The sequence below is a fragment of the Crocodylus siamensis genome, chromosome 11 (genome assembly GCF_052110815.1).
Source record: "Crocodylus siamensis isolate JL-2025a chromosome 11, ASM5211081v1, whole genome shotgun sequence".
Taxonomy (NCBI): domain Eukaryota; kingdom Metazoa; phylum Chordata; order Crocodylia; family Crocodylidae; genus Crocodylus; species Crocodylus siamensis.
The window spans coordinates 2,208,386-2,236,288 of record NC_143405.1 but is presented as its reverse complement, the minus strand read 5'-3'; the positions used below and the strand labels follow the sequence as shown (position 1 = coordinate 2,236,288).

The 27,903-nt window shown below is 40.1% G+C and overlaps 1 protein-coding gene across 7 annotated transcripts in view; it reads right to left on the bottom strand.

The window, feature by feature from the left end:
• Positions 1-27,703, bottom strand: part of DENND1A (DENN domain containing 1A) — a 283,149-nt gene extending 255,446 nt beyond the window's left edge. For 5 of the 7 annotated variants that reach the window (XM_090023062.1, XM_090023067.1, XM_090023063.1 and 2 more), the window contains exons 1-2: positions 27,550-27,703; positions 14,447-14,517 (exon numbers count right to left, since the gene is read on the bottom strand). In XM_090023062.1, coding sequence (XP_089879188.1) covers positions 14,447-14,517; positions 27,550-27,566 — 88 coding nt within the window. In that variant the 5' untranslated portion in view covers positions 27,567-27,703. The remainder of the gene's footprint in view (positions 1-14,446; positions 14,518-27,549) is intronic. The other 2 variants (XM_090023065.1, XM_090023069.1) reach the window with 1 other exon arrangement.
• Positions 27,704-27,903: the final 200 nt, after the last annotated feature.

The window sequence follows — 27,903 nt, the reverse complement described above, 5'->3', positions numbered from 1 at the left end:
TTAGTTCATTGTTTCTTTTTCATTTGAATGACTCTCTAATTAAAGTTCTTTACCAGTTACAGAATTCTCTATAGTGAGATATAACAGCTGACTTCAGATGCATTAAGCTTAAAGCAAAAATTAACACTCATTAACAAGATTACCTGTTGTGATTAAATAAGCACAAACAAAAAACCTGTTGGTAAGTTTTGTGACTGAACATGATACTGGAATTTAAAATCATACCCTTAAATTACATCTTATTTTCTCCTATCTAACACCACAGCCCTTTGACTCTATTCAAAATAAAACCTGTTTGCAGTTATTATAATAAAAGCCATCCTAAAGGGGCAAATTAACAAGCAGTTAATGGCAACAAGTACTTCATCAAATCCCGACTGTTTTCATTTTATCAAATGATTAAATATCATGCACAATGTGAAAACTGACTCAAAAATTCTTTATAAAAACCCCAAGTCTCCCTTTTAAACTCAAGAAAATCTATAAACACTGTAGAATCAGTGAATGTGAATAAGTTGTCCTAAACCTTTAAAAAAAAAAAAAAAAAAAAAAATCACTCCCCTAAAAAAAAGTTTCAGTTTAGCAGTTAATTTCAATCTGCAGTTAAAATGGCACTAGCTGTCAGTCAGTTTTCTCACCCGACTATCGTGAAAAGAAAAACTGACAGATCACAGGAGCTTGCCTTTGTAAACCAATTCGGGAACTTTCATGCTTCTTATTTGTTAGGTTAAAGGTTAAATTGCTGACCTCTGCCCTCCTGCTTAGCAGCCTTTCCCTTTTTCTGTAAAGCTTTATTTTTGGGCTGTATTTACATGGATTAGTCTCTTTTCACGCTAAGAAGGAATCTGTTCACAGCCAAAGCCTTAGTTCTGGTTGTACAAAAAGCAGCCACAATTATTCAGAACCAGACAATGACCATATTGTGGATTTACAAAAAAACCACCTCAGCCATGGCAAGTTCTGTTCTTGCTGCACAAAACAATAGAAGAAAAATCTTATCAAGCATTCAAGAGAAAGCAAACAAAGCAGGCCCACTGTGAACTTGATGAAGATGTCAAGCTCCTTTAAAAAATATAAATCAACAAAAGGGTTTTTTCTTGTATAGTCTTGTGAGTGAGACTTTTTCTACATTGAGTTCCCCTTCCTGGTTAAACGCAGTCAGTGGCAGCAACATAGCACAGCCAGCTATCAAATACTGTCTATAATCTTTTCTAGATGACACAAGCAGTTAAGATATGAAAAGGCAGACAACTGTTCCCTTCCCACGCAACTAACCTGCAAAGGAGAAAATAACATATATTTGTACTATTGTGTGGAGAACATCTGATCACTGCTTTTTATTAAACCTACTTATAAGCAGCAAGAAAACACTCACAAAAGCAGCTATTTGCATGAAGGCCTACAAGAAGTTTGATCCCAATGGATTTCCACACCTACTTGCCACCCGTCAATTAAAGTTTGTTTTTTTCAGCACAGAAGTGGCACATGCATTTAATTTAAGCTCCAGATCCAATCTAGGAATTTTACTGGAATCAAAGTGCAAATGCAATATTAAGGACGCAGATGTCTAACAGGAGCATTTCTGAGGATTTCAGTTTCCGGTTAGTTAAGAAGGAAGTAATGTCATAGGCATGTTCTTTGTCATAATAATATACAAATAATTTATAGTCCTTTGGCTAGTACCCAAGGAGAAAACAGACTAATAAAAAGTAAGCAAAAGGCAGGGCAAGACAGAACCTTAGAGCAGAGGTGGGCAAAATACAGCCTGTGGGCTGCATCTGGCCCACAGAGGGACTTCCTCCGGCCCACAACAGGTCCCTTGGTCCCACCTGGCCCAGGCGTCACCAATCTCCTGGTGGATCCTGCCACCCCCCGGGTATGCAGCAGGGCTGCGGTGGCTCTGCAGCTGGACTGCCTTTCTAGGCAACCCAGGCAGTGGCAGCTCCTTCCAGCCGCCCCTGCAGTTGGCCTCAGCCCCACAGCAGCGGTGGGTACCTGCACGCACAGCCCTGACCCCGGCCCTCCTTATGCCCATTCCAGACTCAGCCAGGTGGAGAGGACCAGCCAGAACCCATGTACACAGCTCTGGCCCACCCTGCACCTGCTCCAGACTCGCCTAACCATGCTAAGCAGCAACAGCAGTGGCAGCAACCAGGCAGAAGCTGCTGCTCGGCACATGGGAAAAGTGGCCCCTCCCCCTTGCCACCACCAGGCGCTTCTTGCTGCAGCTGCCTGGAGCCTGTACCTGGGCTGCCCTCCGCTTCTCTCTGCCACCTGGTTGGGACAGCAGTGGCAGCTTCTGCCCAGCCACCACCATTGCTGCTGCTGCCCAGTGTGGGCTGGCAAGTCTGGAGCAAGCATGGGGTAGGTCGGGGCTGTGTGCACGAGTTCTGGCTAATCCAGAGCTGGTTGCTCTGCTCCACTGGGCTGAGACCAGAGCAGGAGCAGGCGCAGGGCATGTCAGGGTTGGGGCTGTGCATGCAGGTCCCTGCCAGTACTGCGGGGCTGGGGCCAGCAGTGATGACAGCCAAACGGAGCTGCCGCCACCTGGGATACCTAGAAAGGCAGGGTGGGTCAGGGGCTGTGCACTGTTGACAGTGGTGCGTGGGCCCCAGGATGTTGTGAGGGCAGAGAGGGGTGCTGGCTGGCCTGCAACAGCTCCCCAGAACTGCCTATGTAGCCCATGGGCAAAAATGATTGCCCAGCCATGCCTTAGAGACTAATGGGTTCAGACAGGCATAAGTTCTCATAGGCAACAAGCCTACTTCATAAAACGCTAACAAGGAAAAGCAGGAAAAGTAAAAGATATGAATTTAGGTGAGTCATTTGCAGATGCTAATTCTCTACTTAGATGTGCCTAGTCTTCTAGAGTTCAGTTCTAAGAAGTTATGCACTTGGATTTAACATCAGTAAAAACAGGGTACAGAAACTTGGACACCTGGATTTGAGCTGAATGTAACGCTGCTGTTATTTTAATGTAAGAACTGCACTTTGCACCTAATTGTTACTTAAGCATAGTAATCAAACATACATCCAGTACAGTACGTAACAGTGATGGACCTTTGGACACTAAAATGTGATTTGTCACTTCAAGTAATTCTGAAACATGAACATAAACAGTTTATAGATACATGCATTATCAACACTTTTACCACTCATCTTTGCTGCTGCCAAAATAATTATTTCCTCTTTAACAAAATGTTTCTTATGGTTTGGCATGGCATCGCTGTGCACCCTAAAATTGCAGCGTATCACAGAAAATTATAACACTACCCTGTGTTCTGTAGCAAGTTGCTGGTGTGTCCATTTTGCAGACTGAAGGCTGCTACTACTTTCCTTGTACCTGTAGAAGTCCTACCATGGAAATACAATGGTAACTGCAAAGTACATTTAAGGCCTGAGTACATTATGACATTTCCCAGTTGAGCAAACGACTTTGATTACTTTAAGTTATAACATTTGTGATCTACTGAGAAAATAGAGATATTACTACACAAGGCCAGAACATAAAAAGTAAAGTAGGAAGTACTTAAACTACTCACCAGCTTCTAGTAGGAACAAGATTAGGGGTACATGCTACACTCAGAGTCAATTCAAATGCAAATGCTGTCCTTTCTCTCAAACAATGATAAACTCCCTCAGAGTTAATAGTTTCCCTCTAAGATTCATCTCCCTTTCAAGTTAGTGGTATGTTTTGGAGAAAAGAAAGAAACACATGGTGAGGCTTGCAGCAAGACCTTTTAAATTCTGTCATAAAAGAAGTAGTATAAACTACATTTCCTTTACTAATCCAGAGAACATTTCTTAAAAAACTCTAGCGCACTTATCACTTTGTCCATGCTATCACATTTAGGTTTCTAACTTACCATAGCTTAAAAAAAAATGAAAGAAATGCTTTAGTTGTACTAAACCATTTTAGCTTTTTCCTTGAACACACAGCAAGAATTTATGCTACACTCACAAAAAGATGAAAGATGAGGTCCTTGGAGAGAAAGGCCTTTTGGCACACTGCATGGCAAAGCTAAGGATTCAACATACTTTTGTAATGTCTGCTTTGGCAAGAATACAAAAAACCCTATACAAAAGCACGCTACATCCTCCTACACAGGGGAAAAAAAATTTTACTTTTGTGAGCTTTTACTTTCAAATGTTCACACTTTAGAGGTTATTTTGATCAGTTACTCTAGACTAACAAATGTACTTTTTCTATACTAATGGTATAAGAGTTGTACTTAAATTCTCTTCACTCCCCCCTCTAACAAGAGGCATAGGTCCTCCAAAGATCCCTGAATTTCTGTAATAGCTTATTTCTGGTGTATGACATGGAGAAGCGATCTTTAAGAAAACAAAACAGAAATTCTTAAATACTGGGGGGGGATTGTGCAAGCAATAGGTCTGATTCGGCCTTTTGACCTAGTATAGTAGCACAATTTTCTTTTATTATCCACAGATTATGCTAATCACATATGTATGTGTGCACACGTGTGTAATTTTATACTGAACTATATTATGTATTCAGGAACTTGAGACTTTAATATCTTGTATCAGAAGTTCAAAAATACAAAACTGAATATGAACACTTTTTAGTCTCAATGTAATTAATTGCTTAATGTCATTTAAGTAGGTCAAGTGCACAGAGGGATGCCACACTTAGTGGCATCACACAATAGTGGAACTGGGTATAATGCAAGTTCTTAGAGTACCCATATATTGCTCTTTATCTTTGGAAATTGAGCTCAGCAAGCTTCAAAGTTTACTTAGAAGTATTATTATTCTAGTCCTTTTCTGCACTCAACCCAATGAGTGTGCAGGTGCCATTTTGACCATTATGACTATGCAACAGTATTATCTTACTGCTGCTTTGGAGGGCAAAGACTTCTTCGATTATACACAATGCATTTCCTCCCTGTATTTACTTCAAGTGAAATGCAGGAAATGAAGTCAACTAAATCACGTCTCAATTGTATTTAACAAGGGAATCTATTTGTTCCTTATTCATCTACTGCATACAGGAATTCTAATAAGTAACAATAACAAATCATGTGCCAGAGAGATATTGCCATCTCAGCATAAAAGAACAAGTTAAAATGAAAGCAGATACATTTTAATTTGGAAGATTAAGATAAATATTGGTTAGAGAATGACCCAACCATATTTCAATACATTCTCTTAAATATTTCCTCCCCCCCACAAGAGGGTTAGTTTTCAGGTTAAATTAAAAAAACAGTATGCTAACATGCACCCTTTTTTGCTTCTTTATTATTTGCTAAGTACTAGCTACGTAAAGTCATGTACGATGGAAGAGAGCACCCCTTTCCCAAAGGCTTGTATATTTGTCATGATCTATGAAAAACACTGGGATACAAAGTTTGTTTGATTTTGAAAGTTCTGTTTATGCATGGCGACTTCAAATGGTCTTCAGACATAGCCCAAGGATGATACAAACAGTGGAAAGTAGATGCACCTTTCTAAGATCCTAAATCTAGAACAATCCTTTTTAAATAGGAAAAAAAAAGGAATCCAGAATCAGAATCCACTTCTTAGTAACACACATCATGCACAACAGAACAATCTAAACCAAAACCATGCAACAATCTACTTGCAACACAGCGTAGAGGTCTCCTATCCAATGGATCTCTGGTTATCTTACAATATCGGTGTTTACTTGGGTTACCCAATTTAACTTTCAAAAGTAGCACTTACTCACAATTCTTTGCAGTCAATCTAACTCAAAAAGGTAGTCTTCCTGGCAGCACCTCAACTTTCCCAAATAATTTTTTTTTCTTTAGGGAAGTAGGTGGCTTTCCATTGAATATGAGCATGAGGCAAAGCATGAAAGACATTATAACTACAACTTCCAACTCTATGCTGAAAAGACTATGCTTCTCTAGGCCATGTGGTAATGCAGGATACAAAAACCAATCAAAAAGTTAAAAGTACCATATACCTTGTGACATTTGAATTAAACTTAGACACTTAGTACGAGTACAGAAGTTCACTCTCCCAGGAGAAACTCTCCCAGGAGGCATTTAACCCTAGCTGTTCCTGAGTTATTTTTCTCCAGGAGCAGGTTGCCCTGGAAGAAAAGTCCTAAACATCTGTACACTAGTAGGTTTCTACTAGGAAACCAGCAATTCTCCCAAGAGAAAATACACATCTGTAACATGACCTTGAGCCTCCAAGTTTTCCACATAGTTATTCTGAAAACATTAATCACAAGTAGTGTTGGAGTGAGTTGTACCTACGATAGTTCAGGAGTTATGCAAGAAGCAAGAATTTTGTAGGCAATATATTTTAATCGGACAAACTGCGAAGCTGGAAGAGACTTAGATAAGCTTTTGAATTCAAGGGATCCATCCTCACAACCCGTCATGGGAGGTCCCATTTGTCTAGTGCATTTGGCTGGATCTCTACTTCCCATGAAGCCTTTTGACTCAATCAAGTGAGAGGTACAGTTACAATACTTAATGACGATACCATGACCAGAAGTAGTAAAATCATTTCTGCATTTCTGGAGATAACTAACAAACCACATTTTAAGTAACTATTTAACTAGGGGAACTCTCCCTTTCAGTCTTCTATATGTATCAAAACCCTTACTGTGTTATTTTAATAAGAGAAAATGTTACCTCCTCAGGTTGAGCCCGAAAGAAGCACATGCTTGGTAGAGGCCTTTTGACATCTTTCAGAAATGCAGGAGATATTAACATCCCCATTAGATCTCTTCTCTACAGCATCCTTGCCAGCAAAGCTGCTGATTCTATTCTCCCTATACTATTTTGCTGCTTGAGACAACTAGTGAGAAGATGGCAGCATTTTTATCAGCACATGGTAACAATTTGAGAGAAGTGCTAGGAGACAGAGCTAAAAAGTAGAACCCCACTCTCTTAAATTGCGTAAGTCAAGTTTTAAATAAAGTTTGAAGTCCAGAGATCCCTAGTTCAAAAAGAATAATAGGGGTAGATGCTGAAACAAAACCAGTTATAAAAAAGTCTGCATACCATTCTAAAAAGCAACACCTTAATTAAACTGAATAAAAGAGTAGTTTCTATGGGCACTTTTACACATGCTTGGGGAGCGGGGGGAAGTGGTCTACAACTGAGCTGGCAGGGGACCTGCCCCTGCTACCCCCTGGCTCAGCAGCTGATGCCTCCTGGGTCTGGGCGGGGGGGGGATCACCCAGGGTCTCCCCATAGCCAACTGCCAAGCCAGGGGAGGGGAGGCCGCAGGGGGGTCCCCTGCACATTGGGCAATGGATCCAGAAGTGGACCAAAAGTACTTCCAGTCCACTGCCGAGCATGCGGAGGATCCAACCACACTCCCATGGGACGCTTCATCTGCCCTACCATCTCAGAGTTCACGAGCCACTCCTGGTACCCCAAGGTATGTAGAAAAAACATAAAGCAATGTCTATGACCAAATCGCTGATTCTCCAAATCAGAACCAAATATTCAGATTTGGCTGAATTGAATCGGGACGATGATTCAAATCAGGTATTCGAATCCTTGTCCCCAGAATCAGGCCAAATTGGCACACCCCTAATGGCATTTTGCACACTCCTAATAGCCATAATGATGTTTGGTTTTGCTATTTCATTGTAATCATGGTATTTTTTCTTCTTGCCCCCCAGTCTGCTAAAGCACCTTGCAGAATGTGGTGATCCAAGTCACCAATTCTGCAGTGAGGATATTTTGGCATAGAAAGATGATTTTCACCTCTCAGCAGAACTTGGGTACACAGCTGAAATGAGTTGCAGTGTTTATTTATTCAATGGTGTAAAAGTGAACATATTCTCTTCCGTACAACCCCAAATTTAGCAAAACTGTATCAAGCAAAGTACACAGTGAATGTTTTTCTGTTCACAGTCATCCAACCTGAAACCATGTTTTGGGGGGGGGGAGGGGGGTTGTTTTTTTGTTTTTACAGCAGATGATATTAATAAATTCCAGGACTAAAATAGTAGTATCTTTTCTAAGTTCTGTTCATGGTTGGTACATGGAACAACCAGAATTAGCTACTCCAGAATAAATACTACAGACATTGAAACACAGAAAAGCAGTTTGTGCTATCTGGGTAGTTTCTAACTAATAAAACCCTACAAAGTCAATCTTAAGCAAAGTAAAGGAAAAAGTAAAATGATTAAACTCTAGGATTACTGTGTGTGAAAATAATGAGTTTAAAGAAATTAACACTGATTTGAGAGGTTTTGTTTGTTTTTAATGTGTCAAAGCTTTGCTTTAGAGGAAGACATTTTCTCCTTCAGGTATTTCACACAGTTGTAGGAACTGCTCAAGTGTCCATAAAAAGTCAGTCAGATTGTGTGATCCAGACTACAATTAAACTCTATTTACTCATTCTTCAAAAAAAAAAAAAAAAATACACATATATACACACACACACACATATATATATATATACACACACACACACATATACACATATATACACACACACATATATATATATATATACACATATATACACACACATATACACACACACACATATACACACACACACATATACACACACACACATATATAGAAGCAACAAAATAGATGGCAATTAACAGAATGACAACATTTTTAGGCATGTCAGACATTAAGAATTTTCAAACTTCCTTAAATACAAAAAATGTACATCCAAAACAGAGTGGATCATTAAAAGCAGGAATGTATTTATTATCAAAGCACCAGAAGCAGTTTCACAGGCTATGCTGAACTGAGCACTTTATTTAAATAACACATCTAGCTGAGAATATACACTGGACAAAAACAGTAAAGAAACTGAAATGAGGAAGATGATTTATTGAAAAGAGCTCTGTAAACAAAAACAAAGTACACGACAATGCATTAGACCAAGATCGGTAAAGCAAACGTTTTACTAAAGCAGTTTTCAAAATAAGCACTTTCATAGTTTTTACCCTTTTCTTGCAAAATTTTTGCTACGTTTCTCAAAGTCACACATGCTATTAAGGCTTGTTTGCATGGTGTACAGTAAGAGACCTTGTGCCCTCACTATGTTTTAGCTATGCCACACACACGTTCTACGTGGACGTTCTTAGCTGGAACAGATCACATTCCACCTATAAGGCATCTAAGTGTGATCCTATTCCACCCATCCCCAAAAAAGGCATTTATGTTTGTCCTTTGTCTTGGTCTTAGGACTTAAGCACACATAAAGATCAAAAACCCTCCCATCTTTTGCAATTACAGTTTTTCAAGAACGTGGGTGGACTAGACAATTTTACCTAGCTGTCTAATAAGTAGTAGGGCTGCGCAAAACTTCAGTCCCCGATTCCATTTGGCAGAGATTCAGCCTGATTTTCTGGCTGAATCTCCAAATCAAATCAGGAGACCCTTTAAATCTCTCTGAATCGAATTGGAACCCTCCAAATTGATTCGGAGATTCAGAAAGATTCAACAATTTGGACAGACACAGCTTTAAATGTTTTTTTCTACATACCTCAAGGTACCAGGCAGCTTGTGAATGCTGCAATGCTGGGCAGATGGAGCATCCCACAGGAGCGTGGGGGAGGGTCCCCAGCACACTGGGCAGCAGACCCAGAAGTGGACCAGAAGCACTTCTGGTCTATCAGAAGTGGCACTTGTGGCACAAATGCTGCAAGCTGGCCACCCCTCCACTAAAGCATCTAAGTAAATCCTACTACCTCCTGCCCAAGATCCTGAAAAACTACTAAGGACTACTATCTTGACTTGAAATCATTCCAGAAAGTAGGAGGAGGAGGAGGAGAACCAATCCACTTTTTGCATTAATGTTTTTTCAGGGACTCAGGCAGGATAGAATAGAACCACACTTTGACACCTAATACTGTATGTGAAACAGGATCTGGCCTTAAATGTCTAGAAAAGAAGTTAGCATGCTAACATGATATAAGTTTACACCCTGCCATATCACATACTGACACCTCTAGGTACACATGCCTTTTCACAGAGACTACATTCATCTTCCTCGTTTCAGTGAATCTCAAAAGAAGAAATTTCTATCAAAAATATTCTTGATGTCAAACTGGCAATTTCATCACTGTATGCCAAGCTGATAAGAGGAAGCTTACTGGACATTAAACTATGAATCGCCATGCTTTTATCAGCTTGGGAAAGTTACTATTTCAGTTAAACATTTGTTGGAAAATGTTAAGTTACAAAAGATGCTCAACACAAGACAAGTAATGGAGATGCAACTTAGTGTATAAGCAGCAATCCTTGGTAATAAATCCAACCTGTCACACTTCGGCAGGATGATACTACTAGCAGCAACCTCAGAAATACCAACTGTAATTAAAAGTTTTATTAAATAAAGCTTATTTTAAAGTGTATTTTAAAATTAATTTGACAGCTTGTCTCTCTTGCCACACAAAAACTTTTCGATTACTTCCCTCAACAAGATGGAGGCAGTTTACATCACAGCACAAGCAGAGACGATCCAATATCAGTGGATTTTAGCATTTTATCGACTTAAAAAAAAGAAACATCACCCCAGAAAAAGCACATGCACACAGATATGAAACTGATATAAAAAACTAAGTGCATTACAAATGAATGGTCAAGACCTTTATTATACACGGACATAAAAATATCATACAAAAAACATAAAAATAAGTTTGTCCTCAAATCAGCTGATTTTAGCATCCATTAAGGGGGGAAAAAAACTGTTTACACATGTGGCAAGTTTCCTTACACCCATTTGCTGTGGTTTGATTTTCTTATAGCAGCTGTGTGGTTCGTCTTCTGCCAGTCTTTGCTGTGACAAACAAACATTGGCATTTCTTTGCCTTGTAGCTTAAGAGCATCATAAGAAATTATCGATTAAAAGTATACAAGAATAAACACCTAAAAGAAGAATTTTGTTGGAAATTTTTTGTAGATATTTTTCTCTCCTAAGCTTTTCTTTTAAGGATAATTCAGGCATACTTTACTACATCTATATGAATCACATAAAAACATATTTTTTACACCAAGCATCAGGTCTGCACCACATTCAGAAATATTTTTAAAACTTCTGAAGAACCAAAAAAATTACTTAAAGATATCTGAAGATTTTGCTGGTACAAACATATTGCTATAGAAGAAAAAACACAACCGAGAATGAAACGCCTACAGAATCATTTAGTTTATAGAACAAAATGTATACTAAATCCTCCAATTAAAAACCTGTAAAGTAGTTTCAGTGCTTTTTAACCCACCTTCCCACAGCAGGGAATTAATCCCTCTAGGGGGATGCAAACAAACTTCAAAGAGAAGATTATACCCAGACACTAGAACTGTACAATGTAATGTTTATGGTTAAATTTGTTAAAAAATTTCTGGCATTGGAAATCAGGTCAGATGTGCAGAAACAAGGACTAGTAATTAAATGGCCTCCTTGCAATTACCTCAAATGGTGGCAGCAGTAGATTATATGGTAGTAGGACAGGGCAACTCTGTTCAGTTTATAACTTTTTTGGACAGGCCGGATGGATAAAAACCATAGCAGGAAAGGGGGTGGGGGAATACAATTATCTGTTTTCCAATGACTGTAGTGAACAGCACCACTGGTGATAACCGAGGATGCCTGGCAACTTACTGCTAGGCTTTAAAAAAATCTCATCCACCAAAAGCCTAATCTGCTCAGGCTGGCTACATATTTGTATGTTCTACACAAATTGAAGAGATGTAATTTTTGGGAATGCTGATCAGAGTTGCCTAATTTTCAAATCACTCCTCTTCACATCACTTATAGAGCAGCATTCAAGAAAGTGACCTCTTAAAACGATGTCATTAACTAATTCCAAGTTTAGGAACGTCAACCTTTGTTTTCCCTGCCTGTTCCATTAACCCCCCAAAGAAAAAAGTTAAATAAAGATCATGCAACATTTACATCAGTGGGTGATTGCGGGATTTTCTCAGAACAGTGTTATGAATAATATGTTCAAAAAATATTGTTTTGAAAAAGTTGCCTGGAATATTTGGAGTTTAACTTTTGATAATGACAAGTAATAATCGAGAGAAAGGCAGAGCAGATCCGCCCCTTTATAGATTAACTAAGTCAGAGATGTATGCAATAGTTTTCCTAAGCAGAGGGCTTACTTCATCATATGCTGTGAAGGGACAGCAGGAAGCAGAGCTGCTAAACAGAAAGCAGTGATTAGAGTACAAAGGGTAGGGACCTAGCTGAAGAAAAAGAGAGCACTGCTGAGAGAGGCAAGGTGGGTAGGAGAGAGAAAAAACAAGATAGTTAACCCACTGAGGGACTTATAAAAGCTATTCCAGGTAATGGGACAACTTCAGAGACCACAGTCTTGGTTTAGACTGTACTTATCACAATCCAGCCTGTGGATGATTTGTTGTTCTGCAATTTCCTGTACAAGTTTGTTTATAAAGTTTTATCATCTAAGAACAGCCACTCTGAGGTCAACAATACAATGTCCAGGAAGGTTCTGCCACAGGCTTGTGTCCTTCTCGTACTGATGTCACAACAGTATTCATTCATTCTTACAGGTGGGGATTGCTGTCTTCAGTGAACACACAGGGCAGAGGAACGCTGTAATTAGGTGATGGCATATGCAACATCAGTAGATGTGCAGGTAAATAAAGCTCAGATTCTATAATCCATATTAGTTGGTCTAGTGGTGATGTCTCTGTTGATGAAGGTACAGTTGGCATCTGGGTCTGGAGCAAGGTCTGGTGCCTTGGTAAGAATGGGAGTTAGATACTCTGTTAGCAGAGTGATGACATTTGAGGTTGGAGGCTGCTTGTTAGCCAGGAAAGTTTGTCCCTTAAGGCTACCTTGAGACCGTCATCATTTTCCAGGAGGGGCTGGAGGTCATTAACGAGGTATCCAAGATGTTCATGCTGGAGGCTGTAGATGACAACTGAAGGTACTCTGTTGTCTTTGTCTCCGGCTTGGCAATGTAGCAGGTCAGAGTGAGGTCTAAATCTGTTCAGTTTCCTACAGTTTTAGGATTGTATTGCAGTTGTAGGTATCCCTGCTCCAGATCCTAAAGTATGCTTCCTGGTCAGTGGAATCAGAGCAGATACAGTTGTAATGTAGAGCTTTGCTGCAGACCAGAGATTCCCAACTACCAGGCCAGAGCCCGGTACTGCGCCGTGGTGGGTTGGCTACGGGGTCATGACACGAGCCCTCCCGCTTGGAGCCCTGTCTGTCTGCTCAGGTGAGCAGCTTCCAGGGTCACAGCTAAGATTCTGGGATTAAAGTCGGGTAGCAAGGGGAGCCCTGGGAGGGAGGAAGCTGGCTCCGTGCACCCCATCCCGCTCCCACCAGGTCACAGTAAAAAAAGGTTGGGAATCTCTGCTATAGACTAACATAATGGCGAGTTTAGGATGAGAGCTACTGGTGTGGAGGTAGCTGTAGCAGTCAGCTGGTTTCCAATATAGTGTGGTGGTGATATAGCCACTACAAATGTTCACAGGGGTGTCCAAGAAATAAATTTGCTGGGAGTATTCCAGAGTCAGTTTGATGAAGAGCTGGAAGTCCTGATGGAATTTCTCTAGAAATTCCTTCACATGCATCCCAATGTCATCAATGTACCTTAAGCATACCAGTGGGATGACAAGGCAACTCAAGGTCTGTTGTAAATATACTGACAGAGTCAGGAGCCCAGTGTGCAAATGACAGTGTCATTCATTTGTATATATACGAGTCCCCAAATCTGAAATAGCCGTGTTTGAGGACAAAACAGGAGAGCGTGATGCAAACAGAAGCAGTGCCTTTGTCAGGGATAAATGTTCTTTATGGCTTGTAACCCATCCTCATGGGGATGCTATTGTACAGAGATGTAACATCCACAGTAGCTAATATGGTGTTAGCTAGAAGCTGGTCAATGGAAGCTAGTTTCTTTAGGAAATTTGTGGTATCTTTCAAATAGCTAATTTCAAGTAGTAATCAGACCATAAGATACTTTTATAATCTAATTTCTAGGTACAACTACCTCCTTGAAAGAAAGTTTGGGAAAAAGGAAGAGAGTAGATATGGCAGATGTATAAACATGAGGGAGAAGAAGTTGTCTTGTGGAAAAATACCATCCAGAAGGTCTAAATCCTTAAGTGTTACTTATAACAGCAGGTAAAAATGTCAAGACAGAACATGACATTTACACACTGATGCTGCCCTGTAGTATAACTTCAAAATATTCTTGGGTAGTTAACATTATTCTAGTTTGAGACAAACTGAGGCCAAGTAGTTAAATGATTTGGCCAAGATAATGGATCGAATCAAAGGCAACATTCAAATCAATCATTTTTTGGTTTCTGTTTTAGCCTCTTAAAGGGCTCAACTTAGAGACATAGATTAAACTGTATGGAGTGCTTCTGCTTATGTTAGACCTCAGAAAACATTTTAGTGTTTGCCTCATAGTACTATATTACATAAGCTCTCAAAGCATTTGCAGTTAAAAAAAATAAAACAGAAATCAAATGCAAAATAGTACCTGTTCCAGTGCTGCTTGCCCCTGGATAGGTGACTTCAACATACACTTCAAAGGTTGTTTCCGGATTTTGTCTGAAACAGAATACAGTAAGTACATTAATAATATTTTCAGAACAGAGAGTTGAACCACCTTAAAAATTTGCTTTTTAAGCACACAGTCTTTACGGTGATGGCTTCACACATGTAAGGTTTTTTTGTGTTTATTTTTATTTTTATATTTTGCATGTTTGGATATGAATTAGCAGCTTGCATCTTGTGTACCTGATACACAAATATGGTGTTTAAACATTATTTAAATGAAATTTTCAGAGCTGCCTGAAGGATTTCAGCATCTAACCCAAATGGAAAATAGTCAGTAGAAATTAGGCACCTATCCTCCAGTCTTAGCATGTCATCAGTCTGCAACTCCAGCTACTTAAAAAAGGAACACAAGTCTGCCAATCTGAAAGTGGGAAAAGGAAGAAAAAGAATTTTGGGCATTTTTTAAATCCATTTCCAGAGTTCTGTTCAATTACCTGGACTATAATATACCAGTTCTGGATTAAAATAAACAGCTTGATTCCAGATGGAGATGTACAAGAGCAATTACCTGCAAACTCTGCTTTGTTCATTGTTTTAATCAAAGCAAAAAAATTAAAGTCATTTGTTTGCTCAACAAAATTTTTGTTCCCACCTCCTTCACTTAACTAAACTGAAAGCAGTGCTACACCAGGAAATGAGAAGTGACCTAAATTCACATTCCAATTATTGTGACCTTTGATTTCAGCCTGATGGTACCTATTTAGTCAGCAAAAAAAGGGAAACTCAAGAAGATCTAATGTTATTTTGGGTGGATTGTTGCAGGGGGAGAGGGGCAGAGAGGGATGAAGAAAGGAGGGGGAAGGAATCTGACGGAGTCATATTTAGGACAGCAAAGAGCTTTAAAAGGGGATACCAGGAGCAATACTGCAAGGTCCTATTTAGCAAACACTATTATCACTAAATCCGTATTACCTTCCAGTGCCTAACCATGGAGTTAGCACTTAATTATCACATTATTTAATACCAACTATAAAATTAACCCAAATCACCATTGCAATGCCTCTTAAATTGTCTTAAACTACAAATCTCAGCTGTTTATTCATTCAGTTTTATTTTAGCTAGTTCTATCATTTAATGATTCAAAATACATTAATGATTCAAAATTAGTTCTGTAACTATCTGGAAGATGGGATGGAGTGCATGTCTGCAGATGACACCAAGCTGGGGGGGAGTAATAGATATGCTGGAGGGTAGGGCTAGGATTCAGAGACACCTTGACAAATTGAAGGACTGCACAAAAAAACAAAACAAAACAAAACAAATCTCATGAGGTTCAATAAGGAGAGCTGCAGATGTGCACGGGATTATTCTGTCCAAAGTGCACCGATACAGGCTGGGGATCGACTGGCTACTCAGCAACACTACAGAAGAGGACCTGGGAGCTACAAAGGACAGTAAGCTGAATATGAACCAACAATGTGTCCTTGTTGTGAAGAAAGCTAACAGCATACCAGGCTGCGTTAGTAGGAACACTGCCAGCAGATGGAGGGACATGATTCTTCCCCTCTATTCAGCATTAGTGAGACCACATCTGGAGTCTTGTGTCCCACTTTGGACCCCCCACTACAGAAAGGTTGTAGACAAATTGGAGAGAGTCCAGTGGAGGGCAACAAAAATGGTTCACGGGCTAGAAGACATGACTTGTGAAAAGAAGCTGAGGGAACTGGACTTATTTAGTCTGGAGAAGAGAAGACTGAAGGGGGATTTAATAGCAGCCTTCAGCTACCTGAAGGATGGTTGGCTCCAAAGACGATGAAGCTGGACTGGAACGAGGAGCAACGGGCTCAAGTTCCAGCAGGTGAAGTTGAGGTTTCATTTATTAGGAAGAATTTTCCTCATGTGGAAGGTAGTAAAACACTGGAACAGGCTAACCAGAGAGGTGGTGGAATCGCCATCCTCGGAGGTTTTTAAGACCAGAGTAGACAAAGCCTTGGCTCGGACAATCTAGTTGGAGGTGGTCCTGCTTTGAAAAAGGGGTTGGACTAGATGGCCTCCTGAGATCCCTTCCAACCCTAATTTTCTATGATTCCAGCTATAAAAAGCATTTGTTTCTTTTTAAACAGTAAACAAAAGCTAAACAAAATTGTAAAACTCTAACCAAAAAAAAAATGTACTTACAAACTTAAGAAGAAAAACTTGTGCCAAAAGCCACTCAACGATTTTTTCCTAAATGGAAAAAATAAGACTGGGCAAAGGGACTGTTACATCTACTTCACTAGCAACTACTGCAGCAGTGTGACTAGTAGGTATTAAACTGTAATGTCAGATTGGGACCCTGGTATCTAGTTGATAGGGTCCTCATTTAATAGGCTATCTAATCCATTGTCTTTATAGCACTTGAGCCAATATACACAGTCAAAAGGGGCACAAAAAAAAAGGCATTAAAGACTTGATTCCCTTTTCAATTTAATTTATTCAGGTGGTCTACTAAAGAGTTTAATCCAGCGATTCTAATCAGAGTGCCATGCCTTGAGATTCTTTCAAGGGTGTCACGCAATATTAGCACGGTTAGACGTGTGAACACAAGTTAAAAGATAAATCCAGAGATTTCAAATAAGAATCCATAATGTCAAAAACATTTTGACATGTTGTGGTCTGAGTTCTCTGCGACAGAAAGATTGCTCTATTATTTTTCCACAGTCAAAAAAATTAGTGAGAACTAAGAGCTGGCATTTTCTGAGAGGTGCCTCAAGCCTAACAAGGGGTGCTTTGTCTCTAAAAAAAGTTGAGAAACACTAGTTTAAACATTGATGTGCTGCAAACTGGACAGAGAATCTTCCTATTGTGTTTGATGCCCTATTACACTATAAAGAATTACACTCATGCAATATTTTTAAGAAGAGGACTCCAAAAATATGAAAAGTAAGGATATCTGTGAATAGACAGAAAATAAAGAAATGGGGTTAATGGTGCTCCTATGGAAACGCACCAAAATACCATTATTTATCAACATTTGAGTTCAGGGGTTAAAGACCTGTTCCTTCCCAGAAGGCTCAACTTCTTTTCTTTCTTTTTTTTTTTTTTTAAGCAGCACGACTAAAATGTTAGCCAAATATGACATGAGAGAACACTTGGCATACATATACGAGTATTAATAAACACATAATGACAAACTATATGCCTACTCTGTTGAAAAATACAAGCTACAGAGAACAGGGAAATACAGCAAAATCAATTAACAAGATACCATTTTTAGTGTCCTCCTTAATTTAACATCACTTTACCCCATGGCAATGTTTGTTCTGACCAATTGGAAAGAGAAGAAACATGGTTTAGCTTTAAGATGACCCCAACATCCCTTCCTCTCCCCCACTCCTTCCACCACAACAGACTCACCAGCCGACAGTGTTCTTCAAGCTGCTGGGCTGCTCATCAGAAATTGGATCAGTATCAGCTGATATGACTCCTTAAAAAATCAACTATCAGTATCGGCCCCAAAAAATCTCTGTTGGTACACCCCTAATATTTACCAACTTCACTCTTAACAAAGAAGAAAATGACGTACGAGATTTTACTGAACATGCTAGAGTTGGTAGCGGAAAACTAAAGAACCTTTTTCCAGAAGCAAAATCTCACCAGGTAGCACAGACAAATAAAGTCAGGAGATTCTACCAGATAATCTCTCTTATTTTAATAAACTACACACTGAAGAAGAATTTTTCAGCCCTTGCCAGAGTCAGTCTATGATATCTGATAGGGCACCACGCCAAATTCCATACCTAATCAAATAAACAAAAAAAGACTCTGATTGACTTTAGCAGTACAGGAGGGTCAGGCCTTATACTTGCCATAACCAAGAACACTTTATGATAATGATCCACAATTTAGTTAGTTTTCTTAAGATTTCCTTATCACTGCCCCCCTACTGATTTCCATCTAATAGCCTTTTTTTTTTTTACCTTAACAAGATATAGTAAGTTTTAAAAAGTCCAGGGGCCATAAATTTTCACAGCAAATTACAATAACAAAATATGCTTCCATGACTGTCAGTGGTGCTTACTGGCTACATACAGCATGTTCTAAATAGAGAGAAACGTAGCTATGGACCTAGACTGAGGACACAGGATAAAAATCGGACAGTGAGATCTCCTCCTCCTCCTCACAGAATTATTTCACTTGCCTATAACTAAGCGCTGCAGTCTTATCTTACCTTGCTTACACCTTTTATGTTTTGCACAATTTTTCCTTTATTAAAGTTTATACAGTGGCTGTAAAAATATTTGGGAGTTTATAACATAACACTAACAAGGTGTTTGCTATTTTAAGGTCTACGTTTAAATCTTTCAGTGAAAACATTGCTTAGCCCAGCTGGCAAATAACACATACTATACACATTGATACATTCAGACAAAGAGGCATTAAATTTCACATTTTAATATTCTATGACAAGCCTCTATTTATTTCTGAAATTAAAGTAGTTCTACCAACTCAAAGCTAGTATCAAAGAGTGCATTCAACAAGCTAACACCTCCATAGAAAAATAAAGTCATTGTTGAAATCTGAACATTTTATAAGTTTTTGTAGAAGCAAGGAAACAAGTCCTTCTAGGACTTCACAAATTTACAGAGAACTTACCAAAAAAAGCACAACCGTGCATTACAACACACACATTTTGCAAATATTACTGTGAACCTCATTTATTGTTTAAAACAATACTCCGTTTACTGCCAGGCTTTCTGGTGTCCAGATTCCATTCACATTTTCAATACTCAAAAAATTAGCTAGTTCAAAGATAATGCATTATTCAACAGTATGCAACTAATCATTAGACTACACATGGCTGAATTAACAAGTGAGACCATAAATAGGATTGAAATATCAAGGATATGACATTGCAAAACTTACTTGGTTCATTTCAGTAACTGCTCAGTTTAAAACCTTTATTACTACAGTACTGTTTTTAAAGACAAGTCTTAAGCAAAGTCTAAATATCAAGTTAATATAGTAAAAATGGATGTTACAATTTGCTTAAGAGATATTCCATGCAGAAAGAATTATTTCCAAGACAGTCCATTCCAACAAGAAACTAATTATTGTTTTTTAAATGTTTTTATGTCTAAAACTCTAAATTTAAAGTCTAAATTTTCACTTATGCCAAACTATAAGAAAGGATTAATGCAGAAGAATACCATGTAAAATACTTGCCACCGAAATTAGAAAAGAAAAAGTATACCAATACTTTCCAAAATTTAGGAGTTATTTGAGAACATTATCTGAATTCTGCCCATTTGCCTAAATATCATTTTCTTACAAATAAAACATTAGAACAGGTAGCACAGAAGGAAATATTCCACTTAAACTAAAATGGGATTTTCCAAGGAACTGAGTAGAGTTGGGCAGCCAACATCCACTAATTCCCTTATGCTCCTTTAAAAATCCTTCAACTTTATCATCAACTAAATTACAAAAATCTCTTTCTTTTCCTCCTTCCCCACCCCCAACAATAATCTATATGTTTCATTTATGCAGCATAATGTTGTCAGTCTTAAAGATCTAAAGGACTTTCTTGTGAACAGGTCTCGCATTACTTTCAAAACAATATCTACAGAAAGCATTTCTATCATTGCTGAAATGCAACCATCTCCAGAGAGGAATATGCCATCTGTATTACAGCACAAAACAAACTCTAAACAAGAGTTTAGGACATACATATCAATGAAGAATAGTTAACTTTGCTCTTTTCCAATAAGTTACAACTCTCAAAACTATAGTAAAATATTGCTCTTTAGAGAAATCAGCTGGGACAGGATTGCACTGACGCTGCTGAACTCTTAATCTGGGTAACCACAGGCACTTCAGCACATGGTAACTTGCACACACTGTGTGATGTGCTCTGCATGAAACCTAACCAGTGTTTTATCAGTACTACCACCTCTTTTTACTTATTTATACTGAATTTCCAGATCAATGAAACCTGACATCCAGTTTGCCTTCTTTCCTACAGCTTTACATCAACTAAACACTTACAGAACTTTGGCAACTTCCAGATTCTTCTCATGTCAGTTTTCCGCAGCTACAGATCATTTTGGAGGTATCTCCCCTTTGTGATTTTTCACACAAAGAACTACTATATATTTATCTGATGTATAACTGAAGTGCATGACCAAGGTGAAAACTAATTATACTTTTTCATTCTCCGCAGTGTAATATTAACTAATATATCAATATATTTGGTACTATTAGAAAACTGGTCATTAGGACCCCTGTACAGGCAGTCCTCAACTTAAAACATTTCACACTTACAAGGTTTATAAATTGACACCCTGTTTCAACTTTATGACATCAGTTTCAATTTTACAATACTTCATCCAACGCGACACCACACCAGCAAACAAGTTTGCTGCATCGCTCATCTCCCTGGAGAACATCTGTCCAAACTTCCTTGGACACTTTCCTTAAAAAAGCAGACAAGACTCCAGAAGAACCTGCAGCCAAGACTCCTAAGAAGACTCCAGCCAAGAACCCTTCAAAAAGTCCAACCAAGAGCCTTTCAAATCCAGCAGTCACCTCAAAGAAGTCCTTCCAAATCAATATGATTGGTATTTACAATATAAATACATTCATGTAGTTATATTACTCATCTATAATTGATCGAGTACAAAATTCTGGGGTATTTTTAGTGAAAATAGGGTATTGGGCCTTGGTTCAGGAACGAATCGCCCATTTATAGCATTGTTTTTTTTATGAGAAAATTGGTTCTGAGTTACAACTTTTTGACTTACGACACAATTGGTTCCTGAAAACCATGTTTTAAGTCAGAGGACTGACTGTCTTCTGTTCTTGGTTCTATCACGCACTGCTGACAACTGTGAAAAGTCATCATACCACATCTATGAAAGAATATCAGTAATGCTGTTTTTCCCAGAAGAAAGCTATTATGCCTACAAAAGCTTTAAACTCCTCTAACAAAATTTGCTATAGAACTGAAAAATACTAATTTGTTCTCAACGTTTGACAAACATTTTGGGTTTACTTTTGCTGCAAGTCACTAACAGGAATATAAAACAATGTTGGGTTGGGTAGCTGTAGCTTGCTAACATGGTTTGCAATCCAACAACCAAACTACTTTGTTTGTTAACAGCAAAAAAATACAGCATAGGCTTGACAAATTGTACTCATCTATCTGGCGGTGTCAAGAGACAGGTGGTTAGCCATGCTAGTCTCAAGTCAGGCAGAAGGTCGGGTAGAGTTTCACCTCAGAGATGAACTGCATCAGAGATGCATAAGCTTTTGTGAGCAACAGCTCACTTTTCCAGATGCTATGAAATGTTCATAGCATCTGACAAGTAAGTTGTTGCTCACAAAAACTTACGCATCTCTGACTCTAAGGTACAACTCTAACCGGCCTTCTATCTAGTTGTGCCAAGCAATTCCTTTTCCCTTGTTTCCTTCCTCCAACCAGGAAAGCTTTAACTTTTTACATTTCCAGCAGAATTCACAACTTAGAAAATCCAGAGTTGGGTGGCAGATAAAATACTTTACCAAACCAATTTCATCAACTTCTGCAGAATCAAAGTCTTCAGATATTTTAAAAGTAAGCTTCTTGCATTTACTCCCTTCCAAATGAGCCAGGTGCTAGCTGACACCAGGCTATCACCCCATTAGCAGTGGACAAGCAACTCGTGTAGCTCTGCTGCAGCTCAGTTTTGCAACAAAGTAAAATTGAACAGAAAACCCTGTCATTTTTCATTGTTGCTATCCGCAACTTCAGGACCAAAAGTAATGAGAGCAAAATTACAGGGAACAATGTGTGTCTGGTAATACCTCTTACTGGACCAACTGCATGGGCGAGAGAGATCGAGGGGTACAAACAAATCTTGTTTTTCACATATTTCCTGGGCCATCGGGGCTACAATACTCTGATGCTGCTACAAAAGAATGAGGTCAGTGTCGCTCTACTGTTGCCAAGGAAAGCTGCAGGTAGCAGAGGCACCATCTACTACAGAGTACAAGGGATTCAAGGAAGGCTGAGGACAGCTCATTCACACAGCTACTAGGACTCAATCAGAGATGTGTAAAATAGTGGAAGTTCTCCATACACTCAGAGAAGCCAAGAGATCAAGCAGGCAGTACAGCTTCCCGTTTAGCAAGAAGGGCAGGTCAGAGTAAGAACAGCAAATTCCCACCCAAAGCCGAGATCAGGGAGAAGAGTCGCAAAGGAGTCTATGCACACTCATCTTTCCCAGCAGCAGGGATTGATTCTTCTGTAGGTGTTATCAGAGGTGGATAGTAAGGAACCTCCACCTTTGCAGCCTTTGAACCAAGAGGCACAGTCCTCTGTTGCACAGCTCTGCCATCTTCTCCTCCTCCTCCTCTCAGCCCAGCCTCTCTGATTTCACTGTACTTTTCAATCCCACTCTTCCATCATATAAATGGGATTTTAAAACAACCCAAATTACATCTTCTTTGGTTATCTCTACCACTCCCACACATAAAGCCATCCAGAAGAAATGTCAGATTGCAATCATCTGACAAGGAACTTCATTCAGTTTGCATTATACAAAGCACACTGGGGTCTTGAGCAAGTTTCCCCTGAACAATGTGAAACTGAAACATGCTTCAGTATCTTGTATTACTTTATACTAGCATGTTTAGAAGCATGTCACCTGCATCTCTTCACCCTCCCGCACACCAGCCTTTTTCTTCTCTTGACAGTAAGTCACTGCCAGCACAAGTCCTGCTTCTCCTTTGATGAAAGACCTGGTTTTGAAAACACATAAAACTTCTGTACTTGTAAGTGCAGATGACAATGACCTGTTCTAGCACTGTTCAACTTAACTGTTAACTACCATAACAACTAGAAAAAATATATTTGGAACAAGAACCTATGGATATTAACCACTGGCACAGCTGCAATTCAGGGACACAATCAAAGCTCTCCTTGCAGAAATCTTATATTGTACACACAAGGACATATCCAACAGACAGAAATACAACTGCAGTTCTGTCTCTTAGATATATCCTTATTACAGCACTTTTAGTCCTTATCCACGCTCATGCTGGGAAGGGCCATTTTAGCCCTGGCCACACCCTCAGGTCCCCAGCCACATTTCCCCCACCCTATTGTGCCTATTGGCATGGGCAGGGGCAGGAAGTAGAAACCAGAGGAGGGAGGGGGAACCTGGAGACCAAAGATCTTGCTGCAGTCAGAACAGTGGTGGGGAGGGACAGCTCTGTGGGAGCCTCACGGATCATGTGGCCCCAGGGCCACCAGTTGGACAGCCCTGATCTATATCTTTACACTGCCTGGGTGATAAACATCAAATGTTGTTACTGATACTTGGCTTCTTAGTGCTATGTAGTCAAACAGCATACCTGTTGCAAACTTCACTTGCACTGCACTACTGAATTTTTTTTAAGTCAATGAACGTAACTATGACATTCAAGTGAATACCCAAGTATGGCTCTCAGCTTCACTAGAAATTCATTATAAGCGGTTTCATTTTAAGCCTCAAAATTCTCGATTCCCAAAAAGAGCTATAAAATTAAGTGTCTGCTTTCTTCCCAGAGACCTAAGGAAGGGTACTCTGATACCTAAAAGCTTGTCCATGTCTCCCACCCATGCAGCTGGTCCAATAGAAAATAATCACCCACAAGAATTCCTGCCTTCTAAAAGAGTGTAAGGAAGTTCTTACAGTTTAAATATCCCGAATTATTGGCAGCCAGTTTTCATAAAATGTCTGGTTCCATCTGACTCTTTTTATATATTAAAATCAAAAGCATGAAATAGGTTGTAAAGGCATTGTTTGCTGGCCCCATCCTAATTATACTGTCATTTCTGTGTCCTTTGTTTTGTAAACATTACCTTTGTATAGAGATATATTTGGACTGCAGTCTATTCAGTTAATTTTTCTTCAGCTTTTTATCAAATTACTCTCTTTTCAGTCCAATTGGGTATGGCAGTAAATAAAAATAACCGACTAAAGGATGTCCCTGTATTTCAAAATATCATGACAGAATAAAGCACAATGCTGTGTCATGGTATTACAAATCTTTATTTCAACTGCAATTAACCTCTTTTTGCAATATCTATAGCAGCCCCTTTAATTGGCTCCCAAAAACATGCAAAAAGGAAGCCACTGACAAAGCAGCACCCCAAATTGCTGATTCTGCAATTCTGTATCCAGGCCAAGGTCAAAGTACTAAAAAACCCCTTGAATTTAAAAGGCTTTGTTACCTGCATACAAATTTTGAAAGAAATAAACAGAACATGGAACTGTGTAATTCTGGATCTTTTTAAAAGTCCTTCATCAATTCCTGCTACCTCTTGCTCTAGTAGAGCGTTTCAGATAATGCTCTCCACACCTCTGCCCCCTGGAATACTACATACCGTATTACTTCCTTCTGCTTCCAACCACTCCACCAACTTTCTGTCCTGGAATTTTCAAGTGTCAGACAAAGAATAGCTCTAGTTTATTTAGAAAGGTAATTTATTTTCCTACTAAACACCTGGGACTGGTATAACTAGCGAGCCAATTCTGTGTGTTAAACAACAACATTTCTACTAGCTTACAGACCACTGAGTGTTTATTGGACCCCTCTGCTGTTTCTCCTCATTCTATTCTGCTGCTTACATAAAAATTACACAAAATGTTTACAAATTGTCTGTTCCTGTGCAATTCAGGTGCAACACTTCATTACTCAGGCTTATTGAAAACGCTTTTCAGTCACAAATCTCATATTTGCTTCTAGTAGTAAATGAGTAATTTTCTGTATTAAGTGCAATAGCATTTGTATAAAACTCTGAAATTTGACTGGTAGTAAACTCCAAAGAGTTGCTCCATATTTTTTACACTTCACTTTCCAAAACTATCCAAGAGCAGGGAGAGGTAACCAAACCAAAGCCTAAATCCTCATTTTTTCTCTTAAAACATTGTATGCCTATAAATTAATCCAACCCTTGATTTTCCACTCAATTTAGTGGAATTCCTAGAAAACAAATGACAATACAATAAGTTGTTCTATTTTTCAGAAATATACTATCTTATTGCTTCTTCCGTTACATCCTCCTAACATGCATTCTTTCAAGAGAGATGCTGATCACTTAGACTAACAAAATAGCACTCCAAAACAAAGGAATTTTCACTTTTCAGAAAGTTATGTCTACTGACTGCATACATTCTCATTAGCTAAAATAAATTCTCTTCTCCTCTATCTGAGAAAAGATCTACCTGGAGAGGAGAAGTGGAAGGAAAAAGAAACTAAATCTCAAAAAGGGCCTACTTTCATTTGCCATTAAAAAAAAAACAACAAAACAAAAACTCAACAGGTTTGAAGCATGTCTGCAATTTGTAAGTTATGTTTACAAACTTAATTTTTTTAGAAAAGTGTTAATTTAAGCGCTTGTCAAATTTACAATGGTGAACTGAACCATGAACTTACATACTATTTCATCAAATAATTCCAAATGTCTTTCTTATGTCCAATTCCTTTACTTTTACGCATATGACTGGTAATAAATTTGTGGGAATGTAAATCAAAAAAAGGACTTGCAAGACTGCACATAAGCAAAAATCCCTGTTGGCTTATTAACGCTTTTATTTCCCATAGCAATGCAAAAGGTGAAAGCTGCTGTAATGAGGATGTTCAACACAAAAATCTTTGGGCGACTTACAGAGCAGCTGCAAAGCAGGCAGCCCTGCCATGAGTCTCTCACTGGGGGAGACTCCCTCTTTCTGCACTCTTTTTAAGGCACGTTTTAAAGTTCAATCTTATTGCAGGCACACAACAATTGTATTAAGAAATACACTAAGAAACGTATCAACTACTCCCCCAAAAGCCAAACCACTAACCTAGCAGCAAACAATTATTAACTGGCTTCCCCATACAATTCTTAGAAGAGGTCCACATAACCACTACTTAACTCTGCAAAATCACTAGTGTTTCCTTACGAGAGAGTGGGAAAAGAAGGCCTTGCATATATCTTTAGGGCCAATGAACTCAAGCTGTGACAAACCAAGCTCCAATAACATGGCTGTCCTAACAGAGTGCCTGTCATCAACAGGGTCTCAATTCAGGAGCCCTTGCTGACTACAACAGCATAGCCAAGATGTATGACCACTACACACTACAACCCCAATATCAAAATCCACATGGAAAACAAACAAACAAAAAAAGAGAGGCTCAATACTCAAACAAAACAGACAAGCTAACACGTTCTGTGCCAACCACAGCTGGCAAACAGACCGAAGGATTAGCTTAATACTGAATGCATTGCAGTAATTAATCCTGATGTGGCAACGGCACGGGGAGTGGTTGCAAAGTCCATCTCCGCAAGCAACAGACAGAAGGTGATTCTCCTGTAGCCATTACCCGATGCTTGAGCAAAACTCCAGAACTTCAGCAGCATCACGGATGGTGACCCCAACCCATGCCAATGCAGCAAGCGGGTTTGAATACAAGGACAGAAAGCACCCACCACCTCTCTTCATCCAACCCAACAACGCTAGAATTGGCATGGGCTGGGTTCATTGACAATCTGTTGAGGTCCTTTCCGACCCCAGCATCTACGGGCTCATCTTGCCCCATGTCCCATTTGTGGCCAAGGGAGGCACGAAGCCAGGGAAAGGCACCACCATAACCCGCTCCATGACACCTCCGGGGAGGCGCCGAGCATCATCAGGACGTCGCCAGACACCCGGCTCGCCTCAGTGGCATGACGCGTGTGTCCGGCCTTTCCGCGAGAAGATTCTCCTGGAGAACGTAGCGTGCGCAAGGCCACTGTGGGGGTGGACTCCGTGTAGCTAAACTCACAGCATTAAGACAAAGCAAAGAGAGGAGAGCCCCCCCCAAAAAATACAACCCTCTTTTGCAGCCCCCAGCATTTCAGGTGCAGGCGCCCCCCGCTCCACAGCGGCCCTTGTAGGCCTTGTCCAACCCCCACGCCTCGGCCTTGCTCCCCGCCCGGCTCGGCCCCACCCAGCCCCGGGGCGCCCGGAGAACAGCGCCCGCCCGTCCCCGCAGGCCCCGTGGGAGGCGCGCACGCCGGGCGGCTGCCCTGCGGCCTCTCTGCCGGCCACTCACTTGATGCGGGATCCCATGGTCTCGGGGGCGCCGCATGGGCCCGCACGGGACGGCTGCTGCACGCTGTGCTCCGCCCGCGGCCCCTCACGCCAGCCCGGCCAGCGCCATGGTCGCCTCACGCGACGCGGGGGCTGCTGGGAGATGTAGTGTGGCCGGGACTCGGGCCGGAGGGGAGGGGAGGGGGGAGTGCCCCGCCTCCTGCCCCTCGCGTTGCCACGGCAACGCACGCCGTGCGCTCAACCACCGCCCAGCCTCGGGGGGCGGGACCACGGCCGCCTAGTTTCCGTCCCGGGGGGCGGGGCCACGCCTCGGAGACCTGGCAGGGGGTGGCAGCCAGCCGAGCCCTTGCCCTCA